Source organism: Rhineura floridana, chromosome 4 (genome assembly GCF_030035675.1).
Source record: "Rhineura floridana isolate rRhiFlo1 chromosome 4, rRhiFlo1.hap2, whole genome shotgun sequence".
Classification (NCBI taxonomy): Eukaryota; Metazoa; Chordata; class Lepidosauria; order Squamata; family Rhineuridae; genus Rhineura; species Rhineura floridana.
Window position 1 is genome coordinate 185,421,577 of NC_084483.1, and position 18,608 is coordinate 185,440,184.

Below are 18,608 nucleotides of genomic sequence, written 5' to 3' on the forward strand. Positions count from 1 at the left end.
CTGGAACTTGACCTGCACTCTTTATGAGCAACACAATTCACCTCAAGCCTCTTAGGGTGGGAAACCTTTTTTCTGTTGAGGGCTACACTCCCTCAGGGATAATCTGTCATGAGCCTGCTACCTGTAAAAAGTAGGATGAAGGTCACAGGGTGCTCATCCCTATCACAGACTGACACACCAGTAATTTATTTATGAAAATATGTGTAGACCACCTTTTAGCCATATGATCCTCAAGGCAATGTACAAACCAGACCATGAAACATTTTTCAAAACAAAACTACCTTAACCAAAACAAAATTAAGTGTATTAAGAACCTTAAAAAGTGTAAAAAACCAGACATCACCTCTATTAAAAACCCATCAAAACACCGAACAGAACAAAAAAGGTCTTTACCACCTGCCAGAAGCTGAGCAATGATGGGGATAATCTAATCTCCCTAGGGAGGGAGTTCCATAATCATGGTGCTGCCACAGAAAAGGCCTTGCCCAGTGTTCCCACCAAACTAGCTCCTTTGGATGGTGGGAAATACAAATAATAATACATTACATTTGTTAGTCATTTTATACAAAAGAAAACATTTCAAAGTGACTTAACAAGATAAAATACCACAGATAAAACAATAAAAGCCAGAAAATGTAGGACAATGAATAGAAAATCTACAAAATGTTTGTACAATGGGGCCACAGAAGATTGCAAACTATAGGCAGGTTTTTCTGGCGGTCGCCAAAAGCTGACCAATTGGGGACAGTTATGAGAGTGATGGATTTTATATATCCAAACACATAAACAACAACATTCTGTTTACCTGCCCCAGGCAATCTAGCACATCAATTGCAATACTGAGTGTTGAGTGGAATGTGGTTAAACACTGGCACCTGGAAGCTAATGCCCATGCCATCACTAACAATTAACACAATTCTCCCCCAGTATGCAACTTAGAGGAACTAAGTCCACCTCCAGATTGAAAATAAAGTAGGTAGGTCCAAGGCCAGGCATTCAGTACACTGGAGGTGGGGTGGAGGGGAGCCTTAGCAAAGATCAACATGGATATCTCCATCAGAGTAATCCTTGCTATATTTTTCTTTTTTCATCCTTTCAAAAAATTTTAGTTCTCTGCTGCAGACTATGCTACTATGTATTCATCTTTTCCTGCACTGAATGCATTCTAGTGGCATTTTTTTAAAGATCAGTCTGAAGCACACAACCACCATTGTTAGGAGCCTTATATTTCTTCTGAAAATAGGCAGGGTACAAGTTTTTAAAATAAATTAAAATAAATATAATAAATCAACTGCTTAGAAACAGGACATTATATCTCTGGCTCTGGATCATACCAGTGTTAGTGTAGCACTAACACACATATTTCTCTGTTATCTGGGAAATATTCTGGCATATCTGCACATCAAATCTGCAACAGTTTTCTACCAGTCAAAAAGGAGCCTGAGACTGATAGTTTGGGAAGAAAATTCTCTGTAAAACAGCCCTAGCCAACAGTATACTTATAGAACTTTTAAGAGAAAGCTCATTGGCAGAGGATATGCTTTGCATACAGAAGATTCCAGGTTCGGTTCCTGGCATCTCCAGATAGGGCTGGGAGAAACTCCCTGCCTGAAACCCGGAAGAGCCGCTGCCAGTCAGTGTAGACAATACTGAGCTACATGGACCAATGGTCTGATTCCATATAAGGCAGTTTCCTATGTTCCATACAAGTACTGCTTCCATGATTCTCTTGGAAGAAGAGATGATTCTCAAACCAGTTAAAATAAGTAGTGCAGATGTTACCCTCCTTTTCATATTATGCATGTGACAGGGATGCACGTGACTATTCATTCACAAGTTAAAGAATTGCCTGTGTGTGCACTGGATGGTTACCACCCTGCCCAAATCTTAAGGCTCACACAGTAAAAAGAAACGAATCAAACACCCCCCGAGGAACAGAACTCTGTCATCTGGATGACTGCCTATTTTTTTGCCAATTACAGGGATGACTCTGCTCACTTAGTAGTACATAGTACAGTTCTTGGGCAAAGTAACAACAATAGGAAATGTATCCTATACGTGTGGGAAAAACAAGGTCATCAGAAACTACTCACAGGCTTGATGTCTCGGTGCAAAAATCCCACTGAGTGAATGGCTTCTATTGATTCTAGAATCTGTTTGCCTAATCGGAGGGTTGTGCTCAGTGTAAAGGTTCCCCGCGGCTGGCTTCTTCTGAGGTCTGCAAGATTCCGGCCCTGAAAGAGTTGCATACTGGTTTTATAGCACTAATTTTTCAACATCAGATACAACACAGTCGCTCACTGTAACCCACAGTAAGGAAGGGGGGGGGAATTCTATCCTCAGATCTGACATTTTTAGTAGCTCCTATTATTGTGCAGTCTAGTAAAGTAGATGGCACAACAAGATATGCTGTGATCAGATCTCCTGTTTTTCTCCCCTATCGAAGTTCAACAGAAGCCAGTGGGGAGGAGGGAGGAATCTGATCAGGAAGGTGGCATTGGGTAAACACTTCCCCTCTCCCACTGCCACCATTTTCTTTATTTCAAAAAAAATCACACACTCAAAAAATGTTATTTGCTCAGCGGTGGCAGGGTGGGGGATATATAAATAAGATGCTTTAAAAAAATAATGCAGGAGATCCTGTCCCTATATCTTCCACATCTGCTGAAATTTATCTTGTTATTGGTAAAACTGGAGATGGTTTAAACAATGGAATGAATGGTGATAATGGCAGTCCCCATCTAGTCCTTGCAGAACTTTTGAACACTGATCTTTTTGCTCCCACATAATGGGATACTCCACCGTCAACCATGTCCTCTGTTTGTCTCCATGACTAATAGCAGACTTTTAAGATACCCAAAGCTCCCTGGTTTGGTTCTTTGTGCAATATGTTATTCCTCATTTTGGGTTTCTTACCAAAATGAATATGTTTGTTTATCAATTTTTGTCATTTTTTCAACTTAGTAACTAACAGAACCACCAGAAATAAAAATAACTTTCTAAGTAAAACTTACCATATGCATTGGTGCCAATCTGTCCCACCCATAAGAGTTTAATTTTATTCCAATTATATAGTGTCTTTCTAATGTGTAGTGGTTAGAGTGTTGGACTACAACCTGGGAGACCAGGGTTCAAATCCCCACAAAGCCATGAAACCTACTGGGTGACCTTGGGCCAGTCACTGCTTCTCAGCCTCTGAGGAAGGCAATGGTGAACCACCTCTGAATACCGCTTACCATGAAAACCCTATTCATAGGGTCGCCATAAGTCGGAATCGACTTGAAGGCAGTCCATTTGTCATTTTTTGTTCTAATATAACTAAGAAAAGGTATAAAATTCAGTTTTTCAATATGGGCCGAAATCTTTGGGATATATAATAATAATAATAAACTTTAATTTATAGGCCGCCTATCTGGCCAATGGCCACTCTAGGCGGCGTACAATAAAGCACGATAAAATACGTGGTAAAATATGATACAATAAAAACAATATAACCAGTACAGCACAATGCAAAATTACAATATTTAGTAAAGTTGTCAGTAATACAATTCTGAAGCTAGTTCACCTTAGAAGTCTCAAGTTCATAAAGGCCTGATGGAAAAGCCAAGTCTTCAGGCCTCGGCGAAATATATATAAGGAAGGGGCATGTCGAAGATCTATTGGGAGCGAGTTCCAAATCGTGGGGGCTGCCACAGAGAAGGCCCTCTCCCGAGTCCTCACCAACCCAATCACTTTAGTTGACGGGACTGAGAGGAGGCCCTGAGTGGCAGATCTTGTAGGGCGGCACAATTTATGACGTTGGAGGCGCTCCATCAGGTATACCGGGCCGAAACCGTACAGGGATTTATAGGTTAATACCAACACCCTGAATTGAGCCCGGAAAATAACTGGAAGCCAGTGTAGATCGTACAGCACTGGGGTAATATGATCATAATGGCAGGTGTTCGTAAGTAGATGAGCCGCCGTATTTTGTACCAGCTGTAATTTCCGGACTGTTTTCAAGGGCAACCCCATGTAGAGCGCATTGCAGTAGTCTAAACGAGAGGTGACCAGAGCGTGTACTACGAGTGGGAGCTGGTGGACAGGAAGGTAGGGTTGCAGTCTTCGTATGAGACGCAATTGACCCCAAGCTGCCCGGCACACCGATGAAACCTGAGCCTCCATGGACAGCTTGGAATCAAGGATCACCCCGAGGCTGCGGACCTGGTCCTTCAGGGGCAATTTTACCCCATTAAATACCAGGTCGATGTTTCCCAACCCCCCCTTGTCTCCCACGAGCAGTACCTCAGTTTTATCAGGATTCAGCTTTAGCCTGTTTCTTCCCATCCAACCACTCACGGATTCCAGACACTTGGACATGGTCTCCACAGCCGACTCTGGTGAGGACTTAAATGAGAGGTAGAGCTGAGTGTCATCCGCATATTGGTGGCACTGCAGCCCAAACCTCCTGATGATAGCTCCCAGCGGTTTTACATAGATGTTAAATAGCATGGGAGAAAGGATAGAGCCCTGTGGCACACCGCAATTGAGGGGCCAAGGGTCTGAAACCTCATCTCCCAATGCCACCTGCTGGTGCCTATCGGAAAGAAAGGAACGGAACCAGTTTAATACTGTGCCTCCTATTCCTAATCCCTGCAGATGATCCAGCAAGATACCGTGGTCGACGGTATCAAAAGCCGCTGAGAGATCTAGGAGGACAAGAAAGGTGGATTCTCCCCTATCTAATGCCCTCCTCATATCATCCACCAGAGCGACCAAGGCTGTTTCATTTCCATGTCCAGTTCTGAAACCCGATTGGTATGGATCTAAATAATCCGTTTCATCCACGTGCGCTGACAGCTGATTGGCCACCACTCGCTCAGTGACCTTGCCCAAGAATGGCAGATTTGAAATTGGGCGGAAGTTGTTTAAATCTTGGGGATCCAAGGAGGGCTTTTTCAAGATGGGCTTTATAATTGCCTCCTTGAGGGCTAATGGCAATACACCCTCATTCAAGGATGCATTTACCACCGCCTTGATCCCTTCGCCCAATTTCTCTTTACAGCTCATCAAGAGCCATGACGGGCATGGATCAAGGAGACAGGTGGTAGGTTTCACAGCTGACAGCACCTTGTCTACATCCTCAGAAGGAAGAGGCCGAAACCGATCCCATTGGATCACATTATGACTGGTCAACTCTGGTCCACTATCTGCATTCACGGTATGCGAAATCGAGCTTCTTAGATGTTCGATTTTATCAGCAAAATGCTTTGCTAAATTGTCACAGGAGGCCTTTGAGTATTCCAAGGGTTCCTGAGCAACTGGACCGACCAGGCTTCGGACCACCTGGAACAACCTCCTGGGACAGCATTCTGCTGATGCAATAGAGGCAGCAAAGTAATCTTTCTTTGTTGCCTTTATTGTCACATGATAGGCAGCTACTGCTGCTCTAACTTGTGTCCAGGCATCTTCGGAGCGGGACTTACGCCACCGGCGCTCTAGTCGTCTCACCTCCTGTCTCAGACCACGCAACCGTGGTGCATACCATGGTGCTGTCTGGGATCTTTCCAGGGGGAGAGGACGTTTCGGGGCCACTCGGTCTAATGTCCTGGTGATCTTTGTATTCCAGTCCATCACCAGGGTTTCGACTGAATGACCTTCAGCAGGTTCCGATTCCCCTAGCGCAATCAGGAATCCTTCTGGATCCATCAGACGCCTGGGGCGGACCATTCTAATAGGTCCAGTGCCTTTGCAGAGGGTGTGTGGCATCGAGAAGTCTACGTTTACCAGATGGTGATCTGACCATGACACAGGGGTAGAGGTAATAGTCCCTAACTTCAGAGCACTTTTCTCCTCCCCCAGGACAAATACAAGGTCGAGAGCATGACCGGCTACATGGGTGGGCTCAGTATTACTAAGGTGCAGTTCCCAGGAAGTCATGGTTTCCAGGAAATCCCAAGGGGCTCCATTGAGAGTGGTCTCGGCGTGCACGTTGAAGTCACCCACCACCAATTCTGGGGACATCATACAAACACCAGAGACCACCACTAGCACTTCGGCCAGGGATTTTGCCGTGCAGCGAGGCGGGCGGTACACGAGCAGGATCCCTAAACTGCCCTTCGGGCCCAGCCTCCAGTACATGCAGTCAACAAACTTGGTCCCATGGAGAGGAGACCTGGCAAAGACCAGAGACTCCCGATAGATGACAGCCACTCCTCCTCCCCGCCTTTCTTCCCTCGGCTGCTGTGCATAACGGAAACCTGGCGGGCACATTGCCTCTAGAATAGGTGCTGAGGCTTCGTCCAACCAGGTCTCCGTTATACATGCCAGGTCTGCAGATTCATCCAAGATCGTATCATGGATGCAAGATGTTTTCTGTACCACAGACCTGGCATTGCACAACAGCAAATGAAGGTTGGTTGGAATCCTGCATCCCCCAGTTATCTTCAGGTTATAGGCAGACCTGGAACAAGGGATGGATATTACACATCGATCCCTTGTTCCTCTAGTCTGACATGGTCTGCCATCAGCAGCACTCCATCGTCTGCCGCCCAACGTTTGTATACATTGGTCCCCATCCCTTTTTGTCACATCACCCCTGGATTTACATATGCCCCTATCCTTAAGTGCCGGAGAATTGGTTCTTAGTCAGTTTGGGCACTGTTGTGGATTTTTTTCTTGATAATTTATTATTTGATCCGTTTCTTCTGAAGATTGAGAGATTTTCTGTTGATTCTCTTTAGATGAGAATGCTTTTGAGTAAGATGACTGCTTCTGATCCCTAACAGTTGTTTCAGGGCAAAAAGAAGAATTATTTCAAAACTTCTTACTTTCAAGGGCAAATAATAGTTGTTTTAGTCTGGTAATTATCTCTGACTGCTCAACTAGAGTAAAGTCTTTGTAAGACTCAAGAAGAAAGAACTCTTAAGAACATAAGAAGAGCCTGCTGGATCAGGCCAGTGGCCCATCTAGTCCAGCATCCTGTTCTCACAGCGGCCAACCAGGTGCCTGGGGGAAGCCCAGCAAGCAGGACCCGAGTGCAAGAACACTCTCCCCTCCTGAGGCTTCCGGCAACTGGTTTTCAGAAGCATGCTGCCTCTGACTAGGGTGGCAGAGCACAGCCATCATGGCTAGTAGCCATTGATAGCCCTGTCCTCCATGAATTTGTCTAATCTTCTTTTAAAGCCATCCAAGCTGGTGGCCATTACTGCATCTTGTGGGAGCAAATTCCATAGTTTAACTATGCGCTGAGTAAAGAAGTACTTCCTTTTGTCTGTCCTGAATCTTCCAACATTCAGCTTCTTTGAATGTCCACGAGTTCTAGTATTATGAGAGAGGGAGAAAAACTTTTCTCTGTCCACTTTCTCAATGCCATGCATAATTTTATACACTTCTATCATGTCTCCTCTGACCCGCCTTTTCTCTAAACTAAAAAGCCCCTTCAGGTACTCTTCAGGTAAGATTTCATTTTTCTTGTCGTTAGGAACATTGTTGGAATGGGACTATGTTCAGATTCTCAATGACTTGCATTTGGTGGAACTTTGCTGAAGAGATATGATTTTGAAAGTTTATTTGAGAAGATTTATCAGTATCGTCATTTATCTTAGATGGATCCAGTGAACATAAATTTACAGGAGGAGTATAATTGTCGAAAAATCTTGTTATCCAGATGTGATGAGTAGCTAAGGACGATCTTTCTCGATATAGAAGTTTTGCAGTGGCAGAATCATGAAAAGTTACTAGTGCTCTAATCCATGTGTAATTATAAGATAGATACTGAGTTGACTTGATTGAATTAAGGTTAATCTTACCCGGGAGTAAGAATTCGATAAATTCCCAAAGATGATATCTTCGTGCTTTGTAATTGAGCCAATTAGCAGGTCTTGGTAAATTTAGTATTACTAGTTTTTCTTTATTTAATACCAGATTCCATTGTTGGATATTTGGATTTTTTTATTTTTCATGGTTAATAGTTTTTTGAGTATATTGAGAGGAAATGGGGTGTTCTAAAAGTTCCTTTGATGGAGTTACTATATGAGCCTCATAACAATCTTTAGAAGAAGAAGAGTTGATAACAATTTCAGGAATCAAATTGGAGTCCATAAAGTCATCCTTCTTAAGTTGTTCCGAAATTTGTATAGGTGAAGGTAATGGATGTAATTCCTGATAAACATCAGTAGAAATAATAATAATAATAATAATAAATTTAATTTATGCGTCGCCTATCTGACCAATGGCCACTCTAGGCGACTTACATGTGAAAAATTAAAACACAATACAATAATACAAAATACAAAATAGAACAGTGCGACAACAAAAGCAATAATAATACAGGGCATGAGGCATTTAATCATAGCATTTAGCCCTCCTCGGAAATCCCAAAGGCCTGTTGAAAGAGCCAGGTCTTTAAGGCTTTTCGTAAGACATTTAGGGAAGAGGCGTGCCGTAGATCTTGTGGGAGGGAGTTCCAGAAGGTGGGGGCCGCCACTGAGAAAGCCCTCTCTCTAGTTCCCGCCAATCTAGCTGTTTTTGTTGGCAGGATTGAGAGAAGGCCCTGTGTGGCTGATCAAGTGGGGCGGCATAATTGGTGGCGTTGAAGGCGCTCCTTTAGATAAACTGGGCCGAAACCGTATAGGGATTTAAAGGTTAATACCAACACCTTGAATTGGGCCCGGAAAACAATAGGAAGCCAGTGTAGATCGAACAACACAGGTGTGATGTGATCCCGGCGGCGACTATTCGTAAGTAGTCTAGCCGCCGCGTTTTGTATAAGTTGTAGTTTCCGGACCGTTTTCAAGGGTAACCCCACGTACAGCGCATTACAGTAATCCAAACGAGAGGTGACCAGGGCGTGTACTACCAGTGGGAGCTGATGAGCAGGAAGGTAGGGTTTCAGCCTTCGTATGAGGTGTAGTTGATACCAGGCTGCCCGGCTCACTGCCGAAATCTGAGCCTCCATGGACAGCCTGGAGTCAAGTACCACCCCAAGGCTGCGGACCTGGTCCTTCAGGGGAAGACTCACCCCGTTGAACTTCAGGTCAACATCTCCCAACCTTCTCCTGTCCCCCACAAGCAGCACCTCGGTCTTATCGGGATTCAGCTTCAGCCTGTTCCTTCCCATCCATCCACTCATGGATTCCAGGCACTTGGACAAGGTCTCCACAGCCAACTCTGGTGAAGATTTAAACGAGAGATAGAGCTGAGTGTCATCCGCATATTGGTGACACTGCAGCCCAAATCTCCTAATGATTGTGCCTAGCGGCTTCATGTAAATGTTAAATAGCATGGGAGAGAGGATAGAACCCTGTGGCACACCACAATTGAGAGGCCAAGGGTCTGAAACCTCCTCCCCCAATGCTACCTGTTGGCACCTATCGGAGAGAAAGGAACGGAACCACTGCAATACAGTACCTCCAATTCCCAATCCCTCCAGGCGATGTAAGAGGATACTGTGGTCGACAGTATCAAAAGCCGCTGAGAGATCGAGGAGGACAAGAAAGGTGAATTCTCCCCTATCTAATGCCCTCCTCATATCATCAACCAGAGCGACCAAGGCTGTTTCAGTTCCGTGACCAGTCCTGAAACCCAGTTGGTATGGATCCAAGTAATCCGTTTCATCCAAGTGTGCTGACAACTGGTTGGCTACCACTTGCTCAATGACCTTGCCCAAGAATGGAAGATTCGAAATTGGGCGAAAGTTATTAAAAACTTGGGGATCCAAGGAGGGCTTTTTTAAGATGGGCTTTACAATTGCCTCCTTGAAAGCTAATGGCATCACACCCTCTTGCAAGGATGCATTTACCACTGCTTTGATCCCCTCGCCCAATTTCTCTTTGCAGCTTATTAAGAGCCACGATGGGCATGGATCAGTTAGGCAAGTGGTAGGTTTCACAGTCGAAAGCACCTTGTCCACATCCTCAGAAGGGAGAAGCTGAAACCGATCCCAATGTACCGGCTTGCAACTGGCCAACTCTGGTTCACTTACTGTGTCCATGGCGCACGGGATCGAGCTTCGTAAGTGTTCAATTTTATTGGTGAAGTGCTTTGCCAATATGTCACAGGAGGCCTTTGACTGTTCCAAGGGTTCCTGAGCAACTGGACCGACCAGGCTTCGGACCACCTGGAACAGCCTCCTGGGACAGCACTCCACGGATGCAATAGAGGCAGCAAAGAAAGCCTTCTTTCCTGCCCTTATTGCCACTTGGTAGGCAGCTACTGCTGCTCTAACTTGTGTCCGGACATCTTCGGAGCGGGATTTCCGCCACCGGCGTTCTAGTCGTCTCACCTCCTGTCTCAGCGAACGCAACCGTGGTGTATACCACGGTGCTAACTGAGTTCTATTCAGGGGGAGAGGACGTTTTGGAGCCACCCGGTCTAATGCCCCGGTGATCCCATCATTCCACTCCCTCACCAGGGTTTCGACCGGGCGGCCTTCAGCAGGTTCCAATTCCCCAAGCGCAGTTAGGAATCCTTTTGGATCCATCAGGCGCCTGGGGCGGACCATTCTAATAGGTCCTTCACCCCTGCGGAGGGGGTGCGGCATTGAGAAGTCTAAGTTTACCAGATAGTGATCTGACCATGACACAGGAGTGGAATAAACCCTTCCCAACTTCAGAGCACTTCTCTCCTCTTCCAGGACAAACACAAGGTCGAGAGCATGACCGGCTACATGGGTAGGCCCCCTATTACTAAGGTGCAGTTCCCAGGAAGCCATGGATTCCAGGAAATCCCGAGGGGCTCCAGTGAGAGTGGACTCGGCATGCACGTTGAAGTCACCCAGCACTAACAATTCTGGGGACAATGCCCGTACAGCCGAGACCACCTCCAGCACCTCGGCCAGGGAGTCTGTTGTGCAGCGGGGTGGGCGGTACACTAGCAGGATCCCTAAACTGCCCTTCGAGCCCAACCTCCAGTACATGCAGTCAACACATTGAGTCCTATGGAGAAGGAGTCTGGCAAAAACCAATGACTCTCGATAGATGACTGCCACGCCCCCTCCCCGCCTACCCACCCTCGGCTGCTGTGCATAACGGAAACCTGGTGGACACATGGCCTCAAGAATGGGAGCAGAGGCCTCATCCAACCAAGTCTCCGTAATACATGCCAGGTCTGCCCGCTCATCCAAGATCATATCATGGATGAGCGAGGTCTTTTGTACCACAGACCTGGCATTACACAACAACAGTCGAAGGTTGGTAGGAATCTTGCGTCCCCCAGTTTTCGTCTGGTTCTGGGCCGACCCGGAACAGGGGATGGGTATAATGCATCTATCCCCTGTTCCCCTATTCTGGCGTAGTCTGCCAGCAGCACCCTTCCAGCGCCTGCCGCCCAATCTTCCAATAACTTGGACCCCCACCTCCCTCCCTGACTTGCACATGTCTCTTCCCCTGTCTATCAATCAACAGGCCACCCACCCTAAAGCAATATTGGTCCGGAGACCCGCCTCAATACCCTAAAGCAACTATAAATTTATAAATTAAATTAAATAAATTAAATAAAACAATCAATATGATACCACCCTAATTTCACATTCATACATTCAGACATTCACTCATTCATGTTTTGTATTTTATGTTGTATACCTGGGGTTATATTTATATAAACTATATCAGATTTGGTGGAATGTATCTGCAATCAAGCCAGTGCTCCATATTCCTTTATTTTTTCCATTTATTTAAGTACAGCAATTTCAGGATTAAATGTCATTATAACTATCATCAAAGACTTTATTAAATGTGGATTTCCATGCATTTTTATATCATAGATGTCTGGATCTACACAGAGAACATTATCCAGCAGTTCTAGTGCTAGAGCAAAAAGCAGGGGTGAAAACAGCCGGCCCTGCTTAGTACACCCAGCAGGGCTCTTCTTACATTGTTATGACCCCAAAAGAGGACTGGTGAGCAGGAATGTTTTTTGCATGTATGCCATATCATGATCCTTGTGAGGAATATGAGCTGTGAGATTCATGTCCCCAAGCTTGTGGGATGTGTTCCAGGAAGCAACTGGCCATATAGCTCCCTTCCACACGTCTACTGTAAGCTAGGAGAGGCGTGCCTCCCCTTCACCCCTGTGGAATCCTACACATAAATGACCAGAGTACAATGTGGCAAAGATACTCACCACCATAAATTGTGTCTTTACCACCAAAGTATGTTTGCCACAGTGGTGATCCCTGGCACAAACCCCAAAGTCTCAAGTTTAGCCTCTGAGTATATGAGATAGAATTGGCAAGTCTGTGAATTTTAAGTTGCTCAATGCAATTCCTAGCAGTTAACAAAATACGCAGTTCAAGACAAGAAACTTGAGCATCCACCCTTCCTTTTCCACCACTATGGTGGGACAGAGAATGCTCAGGGGAAGTAAGTGGCAACACCACAATCTGGAGTTTCAGAGGCACAAGCAACAGTGGTGAAACCTGGGGGGATACTGTGAGGCAGAAGAAAGGGATGGAACTGAAAGGAAAGGAGAGGACATGGTAGCGGTGGCTATAGAGATTATTGAGGTGAGAAGCAATAGGCTCTTGGCTATGAGATATGAAGAAGACTTCTTTATTAATCTTTTAGATATAGGCCATTTTCACAAGGGATACTTTAAATACTGGGGTTTTGCATTGCCCATTCTGCAAACTCCTAAAAAAAAATAGGCTAGAATGTACATTTTATTTTACTACTTTCTGTTCTATATTAACTATATTCACAAGGGATCCAGGCTAAAAGGCATCCTTAACATCAGTTATTCTTAACATCAGTTAAGTATCAGTTAAGAATTCTGACTGCCCATGCTGAGGAACTTAAAAAGTAAAAGAACAGCAAGCAATGGCAAAAGGCAAACAATTTTTTCTCTCTTGTTCCACCTGACCCCACTGGTTTGTCAGCCTCTGCCATGCAAAGCTGAATGTAGACTGTAGGCCCACAAAAGAATCAGTTAACTTGGACATCATAAATGTCTCCACTTGCTGAAAGAAAAGCTCTGTCTTTACAGATACCTCCTTACTTAGCCCATATTTTTCATCTACACAACCAGGCACTGCCTATTCACTAACTGATCACATGGTTCAAGCTGGAATTCTAATTTTTAAAAATGCAACACACTTTTTTTAGAAGCCATAACATTAACAAATAAGGCAAAACATAATGAATCTTCTAATCCCACCAGCCAATTATCAGACCGCAGGGCCTGGCAACAATTATTTCTCCTCACTTGAACTTTCTCATAAAGAACTCAAATGGCTATATGCACTCTTCAGACAAAGCTGATTCCATAAACAGTATCGTCTTTCTTATTTGGTATTTCTCATATTTGGAATCAACAGACTCACGGGTAACAGCTCTGCTTAACCACTCAGTTCCTAGCATGAGGACTCTGACTTCAAAAAGATACTCTGTACTCATATTGCTGATACTCATTCCTTACAAAGTCTCGACAGAAGGAGATAATGTTGAGGTTGCTTTCTGCAACCACACATACAACCAGGGGAAAGAGAAACTATATAGGGGTTGCAGCAGCTCCCCTATAAGGAAACATTACAATTTGGTAGGCTTTTTAGTCTAGAAAAAAAATTAGTAAAACATGACAGAGGCGTATAAAATTATGCATGGTGCAGAAAAAAAATTCTTCCTCTTTCTTCATCCTAGAACCAGGGGTCATCCAATGAAGCGAAATGGTTGGAGATTTAGAACAGACAAAGAAAACTTCTTCAACGGGACAGGGTTATATTATGGCATTCACTACTACCACAAGATGTGATGATGGCCACCAACTTAGACCGCTTTGAAAGGGGATTAGACAAATCCAAGGAGGATAAAGATATCAATCACTACTAGTCACGATGGTGGTATACTTCTACCAGAATCAGAGGTATGGTGCCTCTGAATATAAACCACACGGGAGCAACAGTGGAAGAACGCTGTTATGCTCATATTCTGCTTCTGGGCTTCCCAGAGGCATCTGATTGGTCACTATGGGAAACAGGATATGGCCCCAGATAGGTGTATGGTCTGACCCATTTGAGTTCTTCTTTTGTTCTTCTTTGCTCTCATGGGACTTTTTGGCTTAAAAGTGTATTGTTTTAAATTAAACAGAGTCACCACTAGTTCAAACTCCTCAGCGCTAGCTCACACACGGTACTTCATTAAATCACTGGATTACTGAAACTTGATGATTCCATGAACTATATCTGTTGACCAGTACTTGAGTTTAAAAGAATATGAAACTTTGGTCTGGCTGCTGAAGGAGCCTAGAGATTATCTGACTGTTATGTCCAGGTACCTCAATTATCTGGTCTTGCCCATTCCACCTGGGACCTTGACTGACTTAATCTACAAGAGCTGCTGCTGTTGAAGATGTTTAGAGATCCATCTGAGAGTCCTTTTAGAGCCGGTTCCTTGCTTCTCTGCCTGCCTCATTATCTTTTGGCTGCAACGGTTGCAGTCTTATTTAAGGGTTGATGCTGGAGGCACTGTTGCCTTGACTGTTAGAAAGGCAATTCAATTTTTTCCATAATTGAAACAAGCAGGAAAATACACTCAAAGTTCCCAGAAGAATGTCAATATGCTATTTTCAAATCCATCCTAGAAATGGGCAAGTTACATATTTACGTAAATCTCTAATGGAACACAGTCAAATTTACAAAAACAGTGAATCGCATCATCTGCTTAAGAACTTTTTTCCTGCTCTACTTGTGTAACTTATGAATCCTGTAAAAGAGATCAGGGAAATCAACATTCCCTTTATTCTTTGAAAAAGTCAGTTTGCTATCTTTGTGAGCTTGTAAATATACATCACTTGTATATATATCACTGCATCATTCAATAGAGTCTGTTAGAAGTAACTTGAAAAGGCTCAGGGCATGATTTACTATACTGAAGAATTTGTGGACAACTGGCATTCTCATACAGGATAGGAGAAAAGCAAATATACTCCAAAAACCTCCACACATGTGCTCAGGAAGTTCTCTCACTGAAAATACATAAGATTTGTTTTACCAATGCTGCCATAATGGCTATTTCCTCCCCAAATGCATCTCTCCAAACTGGGTGAATGGGTATTAAAGAGCCCCTCCAGACATCCTTTTTGTAGAACATTCATTTCTTCTCATGTTGCTATCAGAACAGTCATATGTAATCCCGCTTTCAATACTGTTTGCACTTGCAAAAGCACTGGGGCAGTTCATACTGCTTCATTTCCAATCAGTGCATATCCTCCAACTTCCTACTGAAATCCTGTAATTTTTCAAATGACAAATGTTATCAGATTCTTTCTGTCCTGATTTTCTTTTCCCAGTGCCCCTCTGGACAGCAATAATATGGTAGCATTAGAGAAGCACTGCAGAACAACTAATAAAGCAGAATAAATCCACCACTAATGCACAATTATTGTTTTAAGAATATATTGCAGAACAGACCTGCAATAAAACACCAGTCTGAAGGGGCCCAAAATGGAAAATTCCATTCAATATAAGCAAGTGTAATGTGATACACATTGAGGCAAAATTGGCTGTTTTACACTGTGTCAATATCTTCACTGAGATATCCCTTACAACCCTAAGGTCTCATTCATGGTTAGTGACCACCATTTCAGAACTCATTAGCATATGTGTGAATTTAGGATATTTTGCCCCAACGTGTATAACTTTACACTTGCTTACATTGAAATGAATACGGCATTATGATATTGGCAGTTTGGCTTTTAATGATCCCTAGCACAGAATTGGCTGCTTTATACTGCGTCAACACCTTCATTGAGATATCCCTTACAACCCCAAGGTCTCATTCACGGTTAGTGACCACCAGTTCAGAAATCATTAGCATATATGTGAAATTAGGATATTCCATGCTAGGGGTTATTAAAAACCAAACTGCCAATATCATCATAATGCCATTATACAAATCTATGGTGTGGCTGCACTTGGAATTCTATGTACTGTTCTGGTCACCTCACCAGATAGTGTAGAGCTAGAAAAGGTTATAAAGATGTTGGAGTAACTTCTCTATGAGGAAAGGTTACAACATTTGGGGTATTTTAGTTTAGCAAAAAGGCAGGATATGATAGAGGTGTATAAAATTATGCTTGGTGTGGAGAAAGTGGGTAAGGAGAAATTCTTCTCCCTCTCATATACAGGAGCTCACAACCATCAAATAATGAAGCTGTAGATTCAAGAAAGACAAAAGAAAGTACTTCTTTACAGAGCACATAGTTCAACCATTCAATTTGCTCCCACAAGTTGTAGTGATGGCTGTGATGTTCCTGTATTAATGTAAATATGGTAAGTGCTGTTTGTATAGAAGATACATGGTAAGTGGAATGAAAGAGGAGGGGGGAGTAGATGAGCAGTAGAATGTTGGATGATTGGCTGAGCGTTTGAATGGCTGAGAGTATAAATGGAAGAATGACAGTTGAATCTGGGAGGTGTTTGAGAGGTGTTTGGTGGGTTGTTTTGGTGGTGTTTGGAGGTGGGTGTTAGGTGGTGGATGTCAGGAGAGTGTGGAGAAAGAGGGAGTGGGAGTTCTAGTTAATGATAAGTCAAGTATCACAGGAATAGATGAAACCATATGCTTAAGTACCATTAGAAAAGTAATCTTGTTATTTCTGTTATTTAATAAATACTATTTTGGTTTACCGAAGGCCTGATCCTTGGCTGGGGTTTCACAGACCAGAAGGGAGGGTAAGGTAATTACCAAGGCTGAAGGGCAACAGTAACAAATGGTGGCAGCGGTGAAGAGGAGAATAATAACATTACAAGTATCCAGAGCAACCCCGAGTTATATGAGTTATCTACATTGATACAAGGGGGTTGGGAACAGCATAACCACGCAGTCACAAAAGTAACCGGGTAGAGAGAGACTCAGGCAAAGTCTCTGGGAACATTGGTTATAGGACGTGACTGGTGGTGCTGCCTAGCAGGGGGATCTAGTGAGATCTGTGCTAGAGCGGAGAGAGAAACCATAAAAAAGGACAGTCCGGACTGGTGGAGTCCCTGGTGGTGCCTAGTGAAAGGCAGTAGCCACGAGCAGGTAGGAACCTGACAGGGAAAGCCAGGGAAGGGCGTCACAATGGCCACCAGCTTGGATTGCTTTAAAAGAGGATTAGACAAAGTCATGGGGGAGATGCCTACTAGTTACAATGGCTATGATCTACCTCCACTGTCAGAATCACAAGTACTGGGAATCACAAGCACTGGTGCATGCAGGTGCTTTGGCAGGCTTCACATAGGCATCTGGTTGGCCACTGTCACAATAGAATACTGGACTAGATGGACTTTTGGCCTTATCCAGCAGTGCTCTTCTTATGTTCCTAATGTATCAACTCCCCTTAGGAAAATCCATAGCCATGACTGGCCATACCATAAGGGAGATGAATGAGACACCTCAGACAGAAGACTCTGGATGTCCTTAAAACAGCATGTTTTCAGTCATTCTTCTTTCCCTCCCACTCTCTTTTAGCAAAAGTAACATGCCATTTGGATTTCCTGCCTCAGGTGCTGAAGCATCTTAAGCCAGCTGTGGCCATGACATTGGAAGATCACTATATTCAGTTCTGGATGATGTTTCAACTCAGAAGAGATTTGGAGAAGAGCAACAACCATACTAAAATGTATAGAAAGTAAGCCATATGAGTGAAGGATAGTAGAACTGAACAGGGAATGATGTCACCACTCAGATCTAAAAATAAAATCTATTTAACTCTTGTTTACTGTTATTACAGGAACCCAGCAGAGCTTTTCATCATATTAAGAGATGGCCTGAGGCTTCATCCCTTCTTTATCAAAACACCTTCCTCACACCACAGAAAATCTAAAGCCAATCTCTCCCTTACTATTACTTGCTAAAGCACTGCAATTAAAAGATTAAGAGTGCAGAGTCAAAATTCCAAAACGAGCAAGCATTCGTACATTGACAGCCTTCATATTCCACTAAAACTTTGATTTTCAAGTCACTGCTGCAAAATGTCTCCATAAGCATAACATAAAACCTTTGCTCCTTCGCAAAGCTTTTATGATATTTGGGGTGCGGGTGAAAGAGTGTCCCTAGTTTGAAAACTAAAGGGATCCAAATAATAGTAGACAGCCATTATTTGTGGCTGCCCAAACCTGTAAACCCTTTGGCACATACAGAAGACCAGGAAAGGGACTAGACTCTCACATTTGCATCAGGCTGGGAATTCCTTTCATCACTCCAAAGAACCTCCCAAAGCAAGGCGAAAGTGAGAAAATGCCCCTTCCCTCACCCAAATTTTAGAGAATCTGGGAGCGGGAAGGTCATATTTTTATTTACTGTCAAGTGTATGACACAGAGTTGTGCCACTTCTGACTATCCCCAAATACCAGTGTGAAATTAAAGAACAATCCTTCCGCTCCGCCATGCTTTCTGGAATTCAGGGAAGGGCAGGGGAGTTCACAGACATTACACCATGCTTTGGAGGCACTTGGAAGCAGTATGAAAGATTCAACACTTCTCAATGTCTTAAAGCTTGGGACAAAGTGCGACACTGACTCCTCCTCCAATGCTTGCCAGAGCAGAGTAAGATCAGACTCTTACCCAGCACAAAACAAGAAGCCCCTCTTTCCTTGGAATTCTCTGAGATGTGCTCTGAGAAAGGGAGAGATTTCTCACATTATATTATTATTA

At 43.8% G+C, this 18,608-nt stretch overlaps 1 protein-coding gene across 3 annotated transcripts in view; it reads right to left on the reverse strand.

The window, feature by feature from the left end:
* Window positions 1–18,608, reverse strand: part of TTBK1 (tau tubulin kinase 1) — a 168,692-nt gene that overhangs the window by 89,013 nt on the left and 61,071 nt on the right. For all 3 annotated transcript variants that reach the window (XM_061625458.1, XM_061625456.1, XM_061625457.1), the window contains one exon: window positions 2,094–2,234. In XM_061625458.1, coding sequence (XP_061481442.1) covers window positions 2,094–2,234 — 141 coding nt within the window. The remainder of the gene's footprint in view (window positions 1–2,093; window positions 2,235–18,608) is intronic.